At 48.6% G+C, this 21200-nt stretch overlaps 1 protein-coding gene across 1 annotated transcript in view; it reads right to left on the bottom strand.

Moving 5' to 3' along the window:
- Positions 1-16662: 16662 nt before the first annotated feature.
- P3H2 (prolyl 3-hydroxylase 2) overlaps positions 16663-21200 on the bottom strand; it is a 132480-nt gene continuing 127942 nt past the window's right edge. Inside the window, exons 14-15 of the mRNA XM_084847804.1 lie at positions 21030-21170; positions 16663-18800 (exon numbers count right to left, since the gene is read on the bottom strand). Of these exons, the coding sequence (XP_084703930.1) occupies positions 18708-18800; positions 21030-21170 (234 nt within the window). The 3' untranslated portion in view covers positions 16663-18707. The remainder of the gene's footprint in view (positions 18801-21029; positions 21171-21200) is intronic.

Raw genomic sequence — 21200 nt, forward strand, 5'->3', positions numbered from 1 at the left:
TGTGGGTGGGTGGGACCTCCACTTGAATGGAACTAGGATGGAACAGCTTTTGCAGTGGAAAACCAAGAACCTCAACCAGATCAAGCTTGACAGATCTGCTCATCCCTGCTGAAGATTGAGACCATGCAAATTTTTTGCAGCAAATGTCAACAAGAGCTGACAACAGGAGGCAATTTTTGAGAGACATCATACTGAATTGTGAAACAAGGGAAATAAGAATTTCCCAGAAGCTTCCCTTGGAGCACACCTCAGGCACTTCCACTCGAGAGGAGGGCTGTCATTTCATTTCAGATTTCAGGAAGGTGCAATGGCCTGCTCATGGTGAGCAGAGGCCAGTTTATTTGAAGGGCACATGTAGCACTTGCTTTCTTATACCCCATAAAACAGGAATGAGGAATCTCCAGCTTGCAGGCCCAGTCTTGTTCTCAGAGGTCCTCTGCCAAGCCCCACCACCTCTCAGGGAAGAGAAGACCCTCCACTCTTATCTCTGCTCACGGGTTGGAGATAAGAGTGGGGGGTTCCTCTCTCTGCAGAAGCTACCGCTGAGAGGGATTTCTCTATGCAGAGAGATGCAGGAACAATAAAACCTAGCTCTTTGATCCATACAGGTCTGACATGGTCACCTTTTTGTTAAATTTGGGCTTTTGGAATGCAACCCTACTATTTAACAGTATTTAGGCCCATTTGATAGGGACTCTGTGGTATAACCAGCTGCAAATGAAACAGAATACTGGACTAGATGGGGCCCTGGTCTGATCCAGCATCTTACGTCCTCATAAAAGTGCTCCTCCTGAAGAATGATCACAGGGGGTCCAAAATACACAAGGGGTGGGTGAGCATTGTCTCCCGCCCATTCCAAATAGTGCTTCTCATCAACAAATCAACGCTGTGTTCTCAATGGCCATGCTGGCTGGGGATGATGGAAGCTGTAGTACAACACCTCTGGAGGGCACCAGATAGGGGAAGTATGGTTTAGATTACAGTATGCTGACTGAGTTTTCTGAATGTCAGTACCGTCTCTAGGTTTTCCCATCACTTTGAGCTGAAATGGTGTGTGTGTGTTGTAGATGTTCCCCCCACCCCAGTCCTCCCCTTTGCTATTTTTCACGTCTTTTTGCGAAAGCATGCAAAACTGTTCTCGGGGCAGCTGGGTGGGTGGCGGAAGAGGACCAACTGTGCTGACGCTTCCTCTCTCCCTGGAATGTGCCTCCGGATGGCCATTGCGTTGGCGAACGGCACAGCAGGCGAACGGCAAGTGCACTGGGTTGCAGAGAGAGTGGGAAGAGGGGCGTGATCTCCATCCAAGCCCACAGTTGGTTCAAAAGCATGCCCAAATGTTGCTCCTCTGCCATCTGTTAGTTTTGACTTTGAGGACTATCTCCATGTGGTCTTCCTGCTCCCACGACTCCTGCAGGAATGGGCATGAGGAAACGTGCAAAGGAGTGGGGAGGAAAGGAGAGGAGGGGGACTTGCAAATGTTTCCCCCCCTCCCCAAAGAGCCATTTTTTCCCAACTAAAATGGCTCCTCGTGAAAAGTTGGTGCTGCTGCACTCATTGCCAGACCTCACAGGCTAAAGTTTTCCCCATGCATTTTGAAATGCTCGATTCTGCCACCATGTCGGATGATAATCCTGGTCCTTGCACCATATGGCACTAAAACCTCACTACAAACAGCACATGCATCGGAGGGGCGGGGAGGAAAGAGAGAGAGAGAGAGAAAGAGAGAGACGGAATACTGTCATTTTCCACTTTTAACTCTCCCAGTTTCAATCGCTCCTGCAGGTGCACACCCAGTAGCCTTCTCAGCTCCCTAGAGTGGCTTCCATCCCCAGCTCCCCAGTCCACAGATCAAGCCATCACCCTGGTCTCCTGAAGGTGGGAATGATTCAGCCCCTGCAGCCAGGGGGAAGGGAGGTCAGGACAGCAGGCAGGTGAACTGAAATGGACTTTTTTGTGGCAGGAGTGGAGGAATTGTCTGGGGCCAGTCTTAGTCTTGAAAAACGATTCCTGGGCTGAGGCTTGCCATAAGCGTAGGCATGGCAAGGAGGAAGAATACATGGAGAACATGCCGGGGTGGGGCAGATAAATGTGAGCAGGGCTGTAGCAGGGACAGGCCTCACAGGGACAGGGTTGAAGCACCAGGGCACTTTGGGCTAGCAGTGATGACGACATCATCTGCCACCCCCACCCCCTCAGGCTTCCATCTTCCTGCTGAGCTTGATTGCAATCTTCACAGTAGCTGGAAAGGAAATAGATTTTCCCGGAAACCATCTATAGTTGTGAACTATCTCTGTTATAATGCAAAGGATGGCGGGGGGCTTAGTCTGGAATGGGCAATTAAGACCCATTTGCTGTACGAAAGACCTGCTTCTGGTGGGAATAAAAACCGCTACATCTGGTTTGCTGATATGGATCCACACATTTGCCTAAATTTGGGGATGCTCCTTGTGGGCCCAGCTATGGGCGCTGTCATGATGAGTGCCTGCCTGTCAAGATTTGATTTACCACTTCACCACTGGATGTGAAAAAAGGAAAATCTTTCTGAGGAGGAAAACTGAGGAGCACCCTTTTTGTGATGAAGGACCGTGTTCCCTGATAGGCCATCATGCCTGCAAAGCGAGCAGAGACAGTGATAAACTTCAGCAGGCAGAAACAGCTGCACTCACTTCTGGTTTGTTTCTGGGGCCATCTCAAAAGTGCTGGTGATGACCTGGAAAACTCACTAAGGTTTAGGGGCGAGAGAGAGCCCCGACACTTGGCCTCTTGCCACCTTGCACTCCTTCCTGTCCACTGCATTGCACCCTCCACTCCTTCCCTGTCACTTGCCCCTTACCTTTGCCCCCACCGCATCGTCAGCACTATGGAGACTCGCACAACCAGAAAAAGCGGTTGTGGGACCCTTGTGAGAGCTCACCTGGGTCTCACGAGAGCCTGTGGCTGCTTCTTCTAGCCAGGCCGCTCTCCATAGAGCCGACACAGCAATGGCAAGCATAAGGGAGACAAGCAACGAGGGAAAGAGAGGGCAGGTGGCTGCTCCAGAGAGCTTTGTTAGCGGCTCTCTCCCTGAGGCAAACGCCACGGTGGGAGAACAGCTGCCGGGTCCCTCCAGAGCACCCACTGAAGGCGGCAGGGCAGCAGTGGCAGGTCCCTGGGGAGGGGCATGATTCACCACTCCAGCCCTGCCAGCTGATGCAGACGCCTTACCCTGCTTCATGGGAGGGCCAGAGAGCCAGCCACTCTCATCCAAAACGATCCCACCTTCTCATTGCGTTCATCACCGGAGGCTCACTTACGTGTTCTCCAAAGTTGATGAGGCTGTGATCAGGCACAGGGGCCTCTTGGGAGTCACACCCAGACTCTGGGACTGTGCCTTGGCCCTTCCTTGTGACGTTTCTTCGGATGGCAAAGGCCTTCGTTTAAGAAAGGCCTTTGGCTTATAACAACTTGTTCCGGTGCCTAGACTGATATGATTTCATTCTGCTATTACAAGGTGCTCATTGATTATGTTATTTCAATGTTTTGCTGCTGCTGTCTTAATAATTTACATTTCATCTCATGGTTTTATAGTGCCTAGTTTTGTCATGTATTCTTTAAAGTTTTTATAGTTTAAGGCAGGATATAAAATTAAATAAAAGGAGAAGACCCTTGTGAATGTCGTACTGTATGTTCTGTCAGCATGGATCTTCAGTTCTAAGCATTTGGGGAGGGGAAGCTCTACTCCTGTGGTGAGGGAAATGCGCTCTGCACATGTTCACAGTTACTTTTCTTTACAAGAGGACTCAATCTTGGCATGGAAAACAAATTTCCCGGTCGATCCTAGAAAGCCCTGGTACAAATCAAGCTCTCGGCTGGCCTTCCCAGGCCTAGCACCCCCCACCCAGGCATGTTGGACTACAAGTCCCATCATCCCAGAGAAACATGGTCAACACCAGAGGATGATGGGTATTGTAGTACAAAAGCTCCCAGAGGGTGCTAGGTTCGGGAAGGCTGCCCTGTGCATAATAGCACTTCGTGTGTAGTATAGATTAGGTTTGGGCTGTGGGGAGTTTTCCCACAGAATTGTGCATGTGTGCGCATGCCAGTCCCTTGCTTCTTGAGAAGCAGGGACCTAAAGCGGGTGTGGTCTGGCTTGGGGAACGTGGATGATCTCCTGATGACCAGCAAGAAGGTGCCAACTCTTGGCTGGAGGCTGCCTTCACTAGGGGTGGGCAATGGCACAACGTGCAAGATCACCTGGACTCTCTGAACCTCCGGTGCCTGATTTCCCCTGGCGTTTGGGATCGCTGCTCACTTCGCATGAATGGGAAACTTGTGCAAATCAGCGATCGAAGGGGAGATTTGTGCATCTCCCCAAATTTGTGCCTATTTCCTCCACAGACAAAAGGATGGCTAATTTAGCCCACTGGGGAAATTTGCACAAATGAGGAAATCTGCGCAAATTGAACTAGGAATCAGGAAAGAGATGGATGTGAGCACAGGTTTGAGAATTTGTGAATATTGTCAGCAGGCACGTGCTTGCGCTCACATTCAGGGCTTCAGATGGCGGGGCATGCCCACATCTTTGTGCACAAAAGTGAAATTCTCACGCATCCCTAGCCTGACTGGCATTGCTGCTGCTGCTGCCTCTCTTCCAGCCCTGCCTCATTGCATCTGGGAGTGAGCGATCAATCTGTTTCTCATTTGCTTCAGCCACCCACATCCATCCCATTAGCGGCTTTTGTTCCTGGGCTCCTGCTCCTACTGTGTGCTCTTCTGAACTCATCTGGGAAGACAGGATTTACACGGCGTGTCCATCACCCACCCTCAGGCATGTCATGCCCTCGGCTTTGCGCAGAGAGCCCTCGTGCATTACCAAATCTTGTGCTTCTCGACAAATGTCTCCAGGGATTCACAAATGTCTACATCAGGTATTGCTCTAGAGCAAAAGCAGCTGAAAATCTTTTTGACTCTGCTAACTGGTTCTGTGTGTGTGTGTGTGTGTGTGATGCTCTAAAGTAGAGCTGGGCAGGGACCCCCTGACCCGCTTTGAAGGCCGATTTGGAGCTTCCGAATTGGCCTGACCCACCTCGGCCCAATCCAGAGCTGGGCCAACCTGCTTCGGCCTCCAGATCTGAAGCAAGATCTGGACAGCTGAAGCACGCCCCCCCAGCCCTGAGAGTCCCCTGCTCCTCCTTACTTGGGCTTGTGGGGAGCCGTCGCCTTCTTGGACGGAGTCGCCATTTTCCTCCAAAATTTTCTTTTGAAATGGCGACTATTCTTCTTCCAGTGATTAAATGCTGCTTAGACTGTGGCTGTAAAGGGGCCATCTACGCAACATTACAGGCGCATTTGTCAAAAGTCTGCATTTTCTCACGTGCATTTTTCAAACGTACACATGCCGTTGAACACATTTTGGGGAGTCCGTGAACCCCACTGAAAGCTTGGAAATGTACAGAGTTCGACCGCGGATGGAGTCTGACACCATGTTCAGTCCGTAAGGTGTGAACTGAGTACATTCTGATCAAAAACTAACTGAAACAAATTTCTCAGGCATCCCTGGCATTGTCATCCTCTTCATTACCAGGAAGGCTACAATCCTGTCTTCACTTACTAGGGCCTTAGCACACATAGGGCCTTACTTCCAAGTAAACATGCATAGGACTGGGGTGACGAATGCAACAAAGGAAAGGTATATGAAGAGAGCATCATCTCTTCATACATAATATAAGACATGCCTGTCTCAGTCTGCTGCAGCTGAGTAACCACATTTATACTTTGCTGCTCCATAACACTTCGTGGGGTTCCCGTCTGAATCTTCTCCAAAACTAGTTCTCAGACCAGAGCACAACATTTACCTCAGCAGCTGGCACCAGGCCGTTCAGCTGACTTATTCCTGGTTCCAAAGCTGGCTGCTGCAGCCCACCGTCTTCACCTCCTCTTTCTTCTTCAGCTTTTGCTCTCAGCTGCATATCTGGTTGCAATTCCACAGGAGTAGATGAGCAGGATGTGGTCAGAGGTGCAGAATCTGGCTGCCTAAGAAATGCATTTTCTTTCTTTCTTTCTTTCTTTCTTTCTTTCTCTCTTTCTCTCTCTCTCGCTCTCTCTCACGCTCTCGCTTTCTCTCATTTTTTGAGTGTGTCCTTGAATGTTGTGAGCACAGCCTGTTGAACTACCAGAGGCCAGAGAGGTGACTGAAATCAGATGTTCAGTATTTAAAGGCCAGAGTTTCCATGTCTTTGCCCCTCCTATAACTAGAACAACTGGAATAAATTATGCAAAATAGGGAACACTGCAAAATAAAGTTTGCATATAAAAAAGATAGGCATAATTTATGCATAATTTATCCAGACTGCAGAATCTGGCTTTTCTGGGTGCAGAATTTGGAAGGCACAGTCCTGCTCTTATTTCTCCTGGCTCTCCCCCAAGTGCCTCCCCAGTCCCTTTCCCTCTTAATTTCCCCAGAGGTCCCTTCTCCCGCAACTCCCAGCCTGGCCTCTCATTGAATGAGCCAAAGCTCCTGCATTAGGGCAGCATGAGGGCATCATGCATACTCACGATGGCGCATGCCACAGTTTGACTTGCATGGACTGTGGCGTCCGTGCCCCTTTACAAAGTTGAGTTGTTTGATGGAACAGCCAAGAGGTTCTGTTGCTGATATAATCCAGCCAAATGGCTCTAGAACTGATCTAGAAAGAATGTGCTTGACTGAGTTCCTGGCTGTGAGTGATTCTTTCCAGCTCAACACAGTGACCTGATGCATGTTCAGGAAACCATTTCTGCAAAAACAGAGTATATTCTCTGGGTCAAAATGTTGCCGTCTCTGTAAATACCTTATCTATTCTCTGGGTTTTACCACAGTATCCAAGCACTTTAAATGCCAACTGTTACTTACATGCAGGTACATAGAGCACATTGGAAGTGGCCTCATCTAGGGATGTACAGATTCCCATGCCGGGGGGTAATCCGCCTGTGGAGGAGGTGATCCATTCCTCCCCCCCCCCCCAAATCCTTTGGAGCGGCTCTGCTCCGCAAGGATTCTGTGGAGCCTCCTGGCTTGAGGGCCGCTTACCTGCTGGACCCGTCCGGTTCTCCTCCTCACAGATCGCCTTTTTTTTTTTAAAAAAAAAGGCCATCAGCAGGATGTGCCCATAGACTTATATGCAAACTAGAGCTGTGAATCTTGTGTATAAGTCTATGTGTTTATAGACTTATATGCAAGATTCATGGCTCTAGATTGCGTATAAGTCTATGGGCACATCCTGCTGATCGCTTTTTTTTTTTTAAGGCAATCGGTGCAGAGGCAAACGGGACCGGTCCAGGAGCAAGCGGCCGGAGCCGTTCTGCGCAGAATCCTCCTGGAGCAGAGGCCAGTGGAGCTGATCCACCATGGATTCTGGAGGCCGGATTCTTTGGAATCCACGGAATCCTCATTTGAATCCATGGCGGATTTCTCTAACATCCCTAGCCTCATCCCAGGTCAGACTTACATATTTGCCATTTTCAAAACACACAAACAATGTTTTAGACTTCTCTGATCTCTCATCATCTTCCAGCGTGTAGCACCCTTTCTGTGTGTGCGCTCTGCTCATTGATTGTAAGCTGAGCTAAGAAAAATCTGCAAAACATTATGTGCTAGCGAAAGTTATGTAAATAGCAGTGGAGTTTTTGCATACTTTGTGGAATAGGAAGAGAACCCACCAGTTCTGTCAGAACCAAAGACACCTGACAACCCCTAGAACGCACACGGAGTGGATGAAATGAAACCCGTCCATCCCGGCATGACGACCTCTCCCTGCATGAGGAGCAGTCTCCTGTCATCAGCATACCACTGGCATCACCTGCTTTGCCTCACTGGGTTGCCTGAGAGAAGGATGTTCTCAAGGTGAAGATGTTGAGAAGGTATCCCCTATTTTTTGTCCCAGACAACCCTGCACTGTCCCACCCCACATGCTGCTGTAGAGAAGGAAGTCCCGGCTACCCTGTCCCTCCTCACGTGCAGGTGCGAGGGATGCCACATGACCTTTTGTTTTCCCACCTGAAAGCAGCACTGTTCCAGGAGGCATTCCTTAGCTTCTATTGGCATTCTGGTTTTCTAAAAGCATGTTTTTAATACGGTGTTTTAATCTTTTTATTCTTTTATTAGTTTATCTTTTATGTTCACCACTCCAAAATCTGTCTGAGATATGGAGCAGTATACAAATATTGTAAACAAATAAATAAAATAAAAAAGCAGCACAATTCCTTGAAAAAGCAGCAACTTTTCGATGGAAGAGGTCCATTAATCAGACCCTCTAGTAGGGACCAACGTCCTTGCTGCATTAGACCCTTGACGGGTTCTTAACTGGGTTAACCCCGGCCCTAGGGTGAGGAAGGGGTGAGAGAGAAAAGCGCTTCATGGGATGGCTCAGCTGGGCCTCGCCCTCTTAAAGGTGGCAAAGTGATGTCTCTGGGTTTCAAGAAGGCAGCACCAGTGGGACAAAGGGACACTTCTTCACTGATGGCTTGTTTCTACTTTGTCTGGGGATTTGGCAGCACAGACTGTGGGATGGCTGGATTTCAACATAGGATTTGAACAGCACGACAGATGGAACTTGACATTCAAATCATGTGAGGATTTGGCCCATCTCTTGGGGCCAAGTCTGGAGATGATGGGGGCAGATTTCCCAGGAGAAAACATTCCTGGTCAAGCTGGAAAGACTAGTAGGGAGGGAGATACTCATCTCTTGACGAAGTGAACCAACCTGTTTCCCTTGGCTCTAACCCCCGCTGTTATCCTCCTACCCTTTCAGCGATGCTTTCCTTCTGTCAAGAGTCGCCTCGTCACCCGTGCTCCCACCACAGAATTGGGACAGACGAGAAGCAGCTTCTGCTTGGGCCAGCAAGACGGTGTGAAAGTTCAGCTAATAGGCCAGGCCTGCAAGTTACACGGCAGGGGACTTTGGGGAAGAGGACGTAGCACCTGTTACTTCAGCTGGCAACTGGGCAGTCAAACCACAACTTACTCTGTAAAGGGCTGTGGTCTTGCATGGTCTGCTGGCTCAGGTTTGGCAAAGCCAACCATAATGTGCAGCAAAGCCATTCACAAACCTCCATTCCACAGATCTCCATTCAGGTTCTGCAGGACTTACTTTAATTAGCTTGCAGGAGAGTTGAATTTTCTTGCCAGGTTTTCCGCTGGCAAGGAGAAAAATCTTCTAGTCAATAGGATTGTTTAGGAAGCATCAGTAAAGGTGCAGCTGTGCCGCCAAAGCAAAACCGGGTGATTAGATACTGAATGGGGGGCGGGGGGAGGGAAGGCCTTTTAGTATAGTAATAATAATGTCCCAGTCAAAATAGGGTAGTTGACAGACTTGCAGAGGAGGGCACAGGCTTCACAAAATGGCAGGAAACTCAGCACCAGTATTATCGACAAGGATATCAGTCCCGCATTGTTCATCAGCGATGGGGGCCATCTCGCTTGCACGCTCAGACATTTTGGGGAGGTGTGCTTTGTTCCCAAGCTTCCAAAACATTGTGGTTTTCAGCCACACAGTAGCTGTATGATAAAGTCACCAAACCAGTCCGGGTCCCACCCTGTCCCGTTTTCAGCCAGGGTGGAGCAATGTGTGGGATAAGCCAGATTCCTGCAGCGCTCTGTGGCTTACCTCCCAGGGATAGATTTAATAATCCGTTTGCTTCGAGATTCAATGCACTGTATTGTAAATAAATCTTTCATCCTTTCAAGGTGTGGTAGACGATTCGGCAGGTTTCCCAACCCCACAGTGAAGGTTCCTTTCCTCACCCTGAAGCTTTGTAGGTTTGAGTTAGTGCTTTTCATCTTTCAGGCTCAGTTAATCAGAAATCATAGCTGTACAGCTGCCCAGCGTCCTGTGTTCGCACTGCTGCTAACTTATGAGACACCCCTCACAGCACGCAACAGTTATTGCCATTCATCTCGTCACCTTACAGTATTAAATACAGCAATAGCACCACCTGCTGACTGTCAATGGAATAATTACACAATGGACTTCAGTACGCTTCAACATTGCTCACTTAACTGTAATGCACTGCTGCTGCTTCTTTTGCTGCTGCTGCTGCTGCTTAGTCCTACAGCTTATGACAGGAATCAGTCCTATCACATCTGTTTAACTGTTTGCAAAGTCAAAGACATCTTTAAATAATATTTAATAATGGAATGATTTTATGATATGGCACTTCCTGTGACAGCAGAGTGACAAATAAGGTACCAAATTAAAGAAGAGATCAAAGAGCCTGGCAGAAAGGTATTAAGTATTTTTCCAGCTTATCTCCACCCCTATTCAGATAAACTCAATGAAAGATAAACACTGAGATGAACAAAGACCAAAGTCTCCCAAATATAAGTGGTGGCTGATTGATATGAATACTACCTAGACATTGGCTTCATTGCTGAAGGGTTATGGAATGTTTATGAACATCCAAACTGTTCAGAATTTTAAAAAACCGTCAATGTATGAGGCCAGATGCAGCTGTATGCAGTTGATGGGAAGGGCGCCGTTCTTTGCAGGTATTCAGGTAGGCTCTGAAAATCCACTTGTTTTCAGTTGTCTTTTCATACTCAGTGAGATCCAGGTTTTATCGGTGTTATTTGTTTTTATATTATTTTATTGAATATTTATTTATTGCTTTTTTATTTGTTTTGGGCATATTTATGAATTATTTTTATCCCATATACTGCCTGGAGAGGGTTCTACCTTCAAAGGATACTTTGGTACAAATGGTACTATTAAGATTTTTCAGGTGTCAAAATAAAATCATAAATGATCTCCCCGTCCCTGCCCTGCCTTTCCCTCCCTTAATTGTTCCACGGGTTCATGTGGGTTCACTTCCTTTCCTCTTCTCCTGAATGCCACTTTACCTAGGAGGAGAATGCCTAAATTAATTCCAGAATCGGGAGATGCTCAAGTGGTCTTGTCATGAATTAGGATCATTTCTGAACAGAGATTTATCAGCAAGCTGAAAACAATGCCGTGATTACTCGAAGCCAACATGGATTTGTCAAGAACAAATCCTGCCAGACTAATCTGATCTCATTTTTGGATCAAGTCACCTCCCTTGTGGACTGTGGGAATGCTGTGGACATCATATACTTCAACTTCAGCAAAGCTTTCGACAAAGTGCCCCATGATATCCTGATGAGCAAACTAGCTCAAAGCGGGCTAGATGAAACAACGATCCGGTGGATCCACAGCTGGCTACAGGATCGGACTCAAAGAGTGCTTATCAGTGGGATCTTCTCAAACTGGGGAGAGGTAATGTGCAGGATACTGCAGGGCTCAGTTCTAGACCCAGTGCTCTTCAACATTTTTATTAATGACTTGGAGGAGGCGGCGCAGGGAATGGTTATCAAATTTGCAGATGACACAAAATTGGGTGGGAGAGCTAATACCTTGGAAGACAGAAACAGAATTCAAAGTGATCTTGATAGGCTGGAGTGCTGGGCAGAAAACAACAGAATGACATTTAATAGGGACAAATGCCAAGTTCTGCACCTAGGAAAAAGAAACCAAATGCACAGTTACAAGATGGGGGATACGTGGCTCAACCACACTACAAGCGAGAAGGATCTTGGAACTGTTGTAGATCAGAAGCTGAATATGAGCCAACAATGTGATGTGGCTGCAAAAAATGCAAATGCTATTTGGGACTGCATTAATAGAAGCATAGCTTCCAAATCATGGGAAGTACTAGTTCCCCTCTACTCAGCACTGGTTAGGCCTCATCTGGAGTCCTGTGTCCATTTCTGGGCACCACCCTTTAAGAAGGATGCAGACAAGCTGGAGAAGGTTCAGAGGAGGGCAACAAGGAGATCACAGGACTGGAAACAAAGCCCTATGAAGAGAGACTGAAAGAACTGGGCTTGTTTAGCCTGGAGAACAGAAGACTGAGGGGAGACAGGATTGCGCTCTTCAAGTACTTGAAAGGTTGTCACAGAGAGGAAGGCCAGGATCTCTTCTCAATCATCCCAGAGTGCAGGACATGGGCTCAAGTTACAGGAAGCCAGATTCCGGCTAAACATCAGGAAAAACGTCCTAACTGTTAGAGCAATACAACAATGGAGCCAATTCCATAGGGGGCTGGTGGGCTCTCCCACACTGGAGGCGTTCAAGATTTTATTTATTTATTTACTTGCTTGCTTGCTTGCATGCATGCATGCATATGTACATACTACTCCACATCGGAAGATTTCAGAGCAGTGAACAACATGATAAAAGAATAAAACAACAGGTTAAAAGAGTTAAAACATTAAAAAAAAAAAAAAGACAAATCCCAACAAGGTGGAAATTGACAAACCACAGCTGGTCATGCAAGGAAGGCCTCTTGGAATAACAATGTCTTCAGGAGGTGCCAGAAGGAACACAATGTTGGCGCCTGCCTGGCCTCTAAAGGCAGGGAATTCCACAGCAAGGGGGCCACCACACTGAAGGCTCTTTGCCTGGTGGACTCCAACCAGGCCATGGGTCCAGGGGAACCACCAGGAATGTGCCCTCTGATGACCTCAGTGACGAGGCAGGTTGGTAAGGAAGAAGGCACTCTCTCAGGTATCCTGGTCCCAAATTGTTTAGGGCTTTGTACACTAGCACTACTAATACCTTGAACCTGGCTCGGTAGCCAATAGGCAGCCAGTGCAGCTCCCTCAGCAAAGGAGTTACACGCTGAAAGGGGGCAGCTCCCGACAGCAGCCGAGCTGCTGCATTCTGCACTAGCTCCAGCTTCCGGACCAGCCTCAAGGGCAGCCCCACACAGAGCACATTGCAGTAATCCAGTATTGAGGTTACTAATGCCTGTACCACCGTGGTCAAGCTGTCCCTGTCCAGGAGAGGCCGTAGCTGGTGAACCAGCCAAAGCTGGTAAAAGGCACTCCGAGCTGCTGCGACCACTTGGGCCTCCAGCGACAGTGATGGATCTAGGAGTACCCCCAGACTACGGACCTGATCTTTCAGAGGGAGTGCAACCCCATCCAGAACAGGCAGTGAGCCTATCTCCCGGACCCAGGAACCACTCACCCACAGGGCTTCTGTCTTGCCAGGATTCAGCTTCAGTTTATTAGCCCTCATCCAGCCCATTAATGAGTCCAGGCACTGCTCCGGGACTTGCACAGCCTCTCCTGATTCAGATGTCACAGGGAGATAGAGTTGCGTGTCATCAGCACACAGATGGCATCTAGCTCCAAATCCCCTAATGACCGCTCCCAGCGGCTTGACATAGATGTGAAACAACATTGGGGGCAAGATGGTGCCCTGTGGCACCCCACAGCTCAGTTGCCAAGGGACCGAGGAATAGCCACCCAATGTTAGTCTCTGAAATCAGCCTCGTAGGTAGGACCAGAACCACTGTAGCACAGTGCCTCCGATACCCATCCCAAGGAGACAATCCAGGAGGATACCACTGTCGATGGTATCAAAAGCCGATGAGAGGTCGAGCAGAATTAAAAGGGTTGCACTCCCCCTGTCCGTCTCCTAATAAAGGTCATCCATCAGGGCGACCAAGGCTGATTCAGTCCCATAACCAGATGGAAACCCAGACTGGAGTGGGTCTAGATAATCAGTATCCTCCAAGAGTGCCTGCAGTTGCTCTGCCACGACCCTCTCAAGTACCTTCACTAGGAAAGAGGTATTTGCGACTGAGCGGTAGTTGTCCAATTCCCTTGGGTCCAGGGTGGGCTTCTTCATGAGTGGCTGCACTACTGCCTCCTTAAGGTCAGCAGGGACCGCCCCTTCCCGCGGGGACGCATTTATCACTCCCTGGACCCACCCAGTCATGCCCCCTCAGCTAGCTTTTATTAGCCAAGAGGGGCAGGGATCGAGAGGGCACGTGGTCGGTCACATTATTGCAAGCATCTTGTCCACATCATCAGGCCGTAACAACTGGAACTGATCCCACAAAATCGGGCAGATGGTGGCATCAGACACCTCGACTGGTACTGCACTAGCAACAGCATCAAGGTCGCTGTGGAGACAAGAGATTTTGTCCTCAAAGTGCAATGCAAAAAGGTCACAGAGGGTCCTCAAAGGGGCCAGGGCCCCATTTACTGGGGAAGATGTTGGACTTGATGGTCTTATAGTCCCCTTCCAACCCCACTATTCTATGATTCTATGAACCCAACCCCAACTTTTGAGCAGTTTTCCTGACAGTCTCAGCTTTCAAGTCCTTTTTCAGGTCATTTGTTTTGATCCCCCACACCCCGCTACCATGGATGTGCATTTAAAAATAACTTCCCTAAAGCAATCTAGGGATGTCGGAGAATTTCTCCACGAATCTCCGGGAGGCCGAATGCCAACGCATTCGGCCCCCTGAAATTGGTGGAGAAATGGTCCGCCCCCCCGCCCCGGAATGGGACTTACCTTCGTCGAATGTCCCTGGCGCTGGCAGCTCCCGGCAGCGGTTCGGCGGCGGCCGGTCTTCCGACCGGCTGCCACTGCCGCCATTTCCAAGGTGAAAAACAACAACAACAAACGTGATAGGCTACGTAACGATTTACGTAGCCTATCACGGCCAGATTTTCAAAAAACACCGTGATAGGCTACGTAAATCCTTACGTAGCCTATCACGGCTGACTTTGGGGGGGGGAAGCGCATACGCAAATGGCGGCGCCCATGGGCACTGCCATTTGCGTTCCTTATTTGAGCACGTGTAGTCTACGTAAACATTTACGCAGACTACGGCGAAAATAAGGGCAACGCTATTTGCGTTGCCCTTATTTTCGCCGTAGTCTACGTAAATGTTTACGTAGACTAGACGTGCCCAAATAAGGAACGCAAATGGCGGCGCCCATGGGCGCCGCCATTTGCGTACGCGCTTCCCCCCCCCCCCAATGTCAGCTGTGATAGGCTATGTAAGGATTTACGTAGCCTATCACGGCTGACTGCAGGGACGCAAACGGCGACGGCTACAGCTGCCGCCATTTGCGTCCCGGCAGGAGACGAGATTCACGGCCAGAGGGACAGGGCGCCTCCTCCTGGGCCAGAATTTCGGCCGGAGTGACGGGGCGCCTCCCCCCTGGCCAGAATTTCAGCAGGGAGGGATGGGGTGCCTCCCCCCCACCAAGAATTTCGGGGGGAGGAACGGAGCTCCTCCCCCCCACTGCGAAGCAAGCTGCGGGATAAGGTAAGGGACTTTCGTCCATCCCTAAACGTGACATCATGTATGATTGAATCAAGATTCTTTTTGTGCTGCGTTTTTACCAGTGCACACGCACGCTCCTGCGTACTGGCAAAACATGACACGAAAAAAAGTCTTCGTCTACAGCTGTCCATCCAATGACATGAATAAGACTTCTTGGCTGTATTCTATCAATCTTCTCAGGCACCTCAGCAGTTTAATGGGGGAAGATCCAATTGGGCTGAAGGAATTAAAAACTGTGGTAAATTGTGTAGCACACACCTAGTGAGAAGACACAAGAGATGACCCAGGACTGGGTCTCCATGACAACAGAAGGAGAAGGAATACCAGATTTCTTTTTAAGGTATCAGCTTTGCTGAAATTTGGTCCGTGCAGGGCTCCAGGATGGAGTGCTCCGCACCAGTAAAAATCGCTTCACAGAACATATTTCTGGGTGAGGGTGGGGGTTGGAATGAACGTCATCTGACTGGCAGGGGCTGCTCTACCAATAAGAGAGGCTCCCCCCCCTTTCCCCTGAAGGTCCAGTTACTTCCGAGTAGATACACATATGCTTGTGCTGAGAAAGACGGGGGGGCCGCGCGCAAAGGGATGGGAAATCAGCCCCCTTTGTAACCGCAGGATCTCTATAAGGAAGGTGTGAAGTAGTTACTTCCTAAGGCCATAAACCAAGCCACGGAGAACTGCAGGTTCAGTGAAGCGCTTTACAGGCTTTAAACTTCAATTCATGGGGATCCCTGTAAATTCTGATGTGGGCGTTCAGAGGGCAAGCCTTACTGAACACAATGGGAGTTACTTCTGAGTAGACACACATATGCTTGTGCTGGGGAAAGTGGGGGGGACACAGGCATGGGAAACCACCACCCCTTTCTAACCAAACTGATACCGCGCAGGATCTCTATAACAAAGCTGTGAATCAGTTGCTTCCTAAGGCAATAAAGCAAACAATGGAGAATTGGAGCCTGATGTGGACATTCAGGAACTGGAGCCCCAGTGAGCACAATGGGAGTTACCTCTGAGTAGACACTTCTTGGTTTGTGCTGGGAACCACAGGGGACAGGAAACACTCCCTGACCCGGAGAAAGGCACCCCCCCCCTGAGCAGGGCCAGCACACCTGAGGTCAACATGGGGGCTGGGGCACATGGCAACTATACCAGGGAGAACCCAACTTGAGGGAAAGAATCGGACTTGAAGCAGTCTCAGGAAATCCACGTTTTCCCTGGTAAGCTCTGGGGTGGCTGCTGGACGGCCATGATGTCATGTATCCTGAACAACCTCCACATGCAGCCAGCTCAGAATACATCGCTGGTGGAGGTGCCGCCCAGGAAGCACAGGCTTGCCCTGGCACGTTCGCTTGGGAAAGCTGGACCAGGAAATTCCAAACTTCAAAATCTAGTGTGAAATGGATTAGGATAATTTTTTTCTGTTGCAAACATGGGAAAGGCTATACAGGTTTGTTGGCCTCCCACTTCTAGTCTCCACGTTGCTTTTCAGAGAACCAAGGGGACAAAATAAAAGAGAGGAAAAACACACCAGTCTGTTTTCTGAGTTTAGTTTATTCCCCCTGGGTTTAGACACAGTTCTGTGGTTAACATCAAATTCCCCTCAGCACCCTTGCAGTGCAGACAAGGCTCCAGTTATTTTCCCCTGCACAGGGCAGCCTATTTCTGAGAATGGTGGAGACAGTGCAGATGGGCATTCCAAGTCTGATTCCAGCTTTCTTTCTTTCTTTTTTTTATGACAGGGAAAATTAAGAACAGGAGTTTTCGGCATGTTTAGACCAGTGAACCAACTCACAGAGGCAATGAGAAGGGTTGAAAGGGCAAATGCATCCCAACTATCAGGTGGTTGGATTTGGGGTGCAAATATGAGCAACAGACTAGGAAACACAAAGGAATGACCCAGGGAGCATGCTCCCAGCCACCCACGAAGGATCTGCTGCACAAGCCCCATTAAAATGCACAGGAGCTGCATAAGTGCGTGGCCCTGCTCTTGTGTATCTCCCATTCAATTCCATGGAGCCTGACCAGGAAATGGTCCTGGTGGGATTGTGCCCTGTGTGAATTGGCAAGGGAAACGGATGTGTGCCAACATCAATCAAGAGATAAGAGATTTCACTTGTAATATTGTTGTGAATTCTCTCTCCCACTCTACTTTTTGGGGCTCAGTGCAGCTGGCATGAGGATTCCTGTGGTCTCCCATCTGGGCAATGACGGGGCTGCTACCTGCTTAACTTCAACTATGCTACAGTATCAGGAGCTCCCAAACTGTGGACTGGGATTCATTCCTCATGCAGCCAAAGAAAGAGGTAACTAAGCTATGCCCACCTCAAGGATAGGTATTCTCTCTCCCCCATCGTTTATTTCTCTTTCCCCCTGCAAAACCACTGGAGAGTCAAAGTTTAATTTGTGGGGCCTCCAACGAAATGTCAGCATCATGTTCAGAAGGAACACAAAGGAGCACTTCTTCATTCGAGGTATTATTAACTTAAGGAACTCACTGCTGCACAAAGAACATTATGCCTTCACAAATGGATTTGATAAATTCATGGGGGCTCATGTTCAGAGAGGTGGAATATATAAGTATCACCTGCTCAAGACAAGCATTTGAAGATGACTATCTCCACATTCATAGAAAGCTGACCAATACTGGGTCAGACCATTTGTCCAATATCTTCTGCTCTGACTGGCAGCAGAACTCGAGGGTCTCCAGTAAAGAAGAAACTTTTCTATTACCCTGTTGTGATCCTGCTAACTGGAGACGCCAGAGGCTGAAGCTCGGAAGTTCTGCATGCAAAGCACGGGCTCGGCCCTTGAATGATTGTCCCTGCCCCATTCAAGTTGCCCTCCTTATGTGCTTCCTCGGGCCACAGGGCTGACCACGGGTGGAGACAGGCTGCTGTGCCAGAAGGATGGTTTGTCTGAGCCAACACAGCCATGCTTACATTCAGAGCCAAATCTTCCTTCTTCACCAGGGACAAAGAAGTCCAAAGGGAGAAAAATTCTGGATTTAGACAAGACGGATCTCATGCCCTGATGCACGTGATTCCAAGGGCTGGATTTGCATGCAGACTGGAAGAGGCTCCCATTGCTGCTTGCACAGTGAGGGCCTAGACGCCAGGCCGAGACAGGCCAGAAGCTGCGGGTGGCTGAGCTTCTCATGCCAGGGGGCTCAGACCTGGCATGTGTCAGAGCAAACAGAGTATTTGTGAAAAAGAGCTGTCCCTCCCTAGCAGACACACGAGCAGTCCTGCTAAACTGAGATTAGAGGCCAGGCGTTCCAAGGGAAAGGAGGCAGCGTTGGGGCCTGTAGCCTGCTTCTGGCACGCTCAGTTTTCACCATAGGGAGCCAAAAATGGACTACAGCTTGGAGCAGGGGCCCAGAAAAGTGCTGGAGAATCCCAAGTGACAGGAGCAGGAGTAAGCCTAACACGAGGGTGGGGGGGTGGGGGGTTGCAAAGTAACCCTGCTATCATTCCCACGAAACCTTCCATTAATTATACTGAGACTTTGTACAAAAATAAAGGGTTCTGATAAGATTTAAAACAAATATTAAATAAATATTTTAATTTGCGTGTCCGTGGCCTGGTTCATAGCTCATCCTTGGGATTGATGCCGAGTTCATGGTGTCCGAAGCGCTCCTGCTCTAAGGCTGCGATGACTTCATCTGCTTGGATTCGCTCCTGGGGGAAAGGAGAAAGCGAAGCGATTAGCACTCCAGCTTGGGATGGATGTGGAACCAGGGTGTCCCTCAGTCCCTCTTCCAACCCCACTTTTTGATGTGGTGAAGGTCTTATCTGCAGTGTTTGATCTGGCCACAATGCATGGCTAGCTAGTTAATTGGGGATTAAGGGCACAGTCCTATGCATGCTTAGACAGAAAAAAGGCCTACAGCCCCCAGCATTCCCCAGCACTGGGGGTCTAGGCATGCATAGGATTGTGCCCTAATTGAAGCTGGAGGGGGTGGGACAGCTGACAAGTGTAGGGGTCAGCAGGTGAAAAAGCTCCAGCCAGGCCAGTGTGTAATGTAGACTGCTAAAACAGAAATACTAAAGGATTTGGGTAGGTATATTGAGATTAATGGCAATCAAGCCACTATTTATGTAGCATGAGTGTAGCAACCACCTTTTCATACTCAAAACTCTTCCATGCAGCTTGTTGAAGAGCTCTGTGTGACACAAAAGCTTGCATATGTTTTCAGCAATTAAGAGTTTGTCCAATCACAGTTACAACTCCCTCCATATTTTCTTTCAAAAGAGAACTATGGTATACATTGGCGACATTTCCCTTGTTAACTCCTCAAATATACCACAAGGTGGCAGTAGCGTTCTAGTCTAAGTGATGCCCGGCGGCCGCGGCCTCAGTCTCAAGTAGGGAAGACGGTTTTGCAGCTGCAAACCGGTTCCGTCACCTCATGGTGTCTATCAAACTTTTGGAAGAGCTTTTGCTGGTCCAAACCACTGCCCTGGCATTGCATTGTTCATGCTACAATAGAAATGAGAAATGTTTGAGGCAGGAACCAACAAAAATCCAGCCCTGTAAGGTTCTCTTGCTGATCTATCCCCCGCCTCACCAGAAAAGGAAATTCTATCGCGTCCTCAGAAAACTTATTCCATTACAAATGAAGTCTTATATTAAGGCAGGCTCCCCAGTGTTTAACCTTAAAACCTCCCACCTTCCTGTAAAATGATTACTTTTCATTTTAGGCTGTACAAATAATTCACCACAAGCGAAAGCTGTTCCCGGGCAGGACCCCTTCGGATTGTGGGCTTGGGCTCACTGGACTAATATTTTTCCTTTCAAAAAATCTATGGGCATACCCAACCAAAGCCCCATTTAGGGGTTCCAGTCCTCACTGCCCTGCCTGTCTAAACAGGCGGCGGGGGGGGGGGGGGCGTGCACGACAAATGCAGGCTCTAAGTTGCATGAGGGGCCTACACACATAGAACAGCTTCCCCCCTCCAAAAAAAAACATGTGAAGGGCAGCGGGGCCAGGCAATGGGGACGCAGTGAAGGGGGTAGTGCAGCCACTGTGTCTTCCTCTCCCCTCATCCCCTGTGGGATGGAGCGCCTGAACAGGGCTGAGATGCCAGGGGAGAGTGTTCCAACCTGGCCTGCGTATGAAGGCTTTTTTTCTGTGGAAGCATCCAGGACACATTTTACGAGATGATGAAGTGGTACAGTCCAGGAACAAATTTGCTACATGCATGCTGAACTGTTTATCCAGACCTGTCCTTATTCATTCATTGATTAGTAAAATGGCTAGATGCCGCTTTTTGGCATAAAAAAAGCAGGTGTACATTAGAACTTGGGATGGGCTAACTGGCAATGTTTGAGCTTACTGAGGTCCTCCACATTCTTCTGTGAAGCTTGTTCTGCCTCGTTTGTGTTCCCAAATACGAGGGTCTGGGTTTTTTTTTCTAATCAGGAAAAGTGCACATTTCAAAAAGTGTGCAATTTTTCCCAATTGAAAAAAAAGCACATTTTTAAAAGTGTGCAATTCGTCCCAAAATACATATTTTTAAATGCACATTTTTCCCAATTGAAAATGCACATTTCTTCCCATGGGCTAAATTATGAAAATGGGGATTGGGGTTGGAGGGGGGGGATTTGCATAAGTGCTCCTGTTCAAAACTGCACAGCTGTACAAGTGCACACTTTTGAATGGGAACACAACTTCAGGGAAATTGCAAACATTCATGAGAATTGTGTTCCTGCTTGCGTTCAGGGTTACGAACGGGACATATTTGCATGATTTAAGAACAGGAACAAAATGTGTGTACCTCCCAAATTAGAGCATCAGAAAAACACCACCAATATACAGAGAGGAGGCCAGAAGGCCTGCCTTGATTAGACCATCTTCCGCAGTCTCCAAAATGTCAAGCAGGAGGAGGTCAGGCGATAACACTCACCACTTCCCGGTAAAGCGGGTTGAGGGTGAACCACAAGGCAACTGCACAGCGCTGGCCTTTGGTGACTGCTTTCACGCCATGAGGATTTTCTCCACCAGATGAAAAACTGATCATGCGCCCACATTTCGGTTTTATTGAAGCCTGCTTAAATAAAATAAAAAAAATATAAGG

The sequence above is a fragment of the Heloderma suspectum genome, chromosome 3 (genome assembly GCF_057233095.1).
Source record: "Heloderma suspectum isolate Gila_16-S chromosome 3, 16-S_ref, whole genome shotgun sequence".
In the NCBI taxonomy this organism is placed as follows: Eukaryota; Metazoa; Chordata; class Lepidosauria; order Squamata; family Helodermatidae; genus Heloderma; species Heloderma suspectum.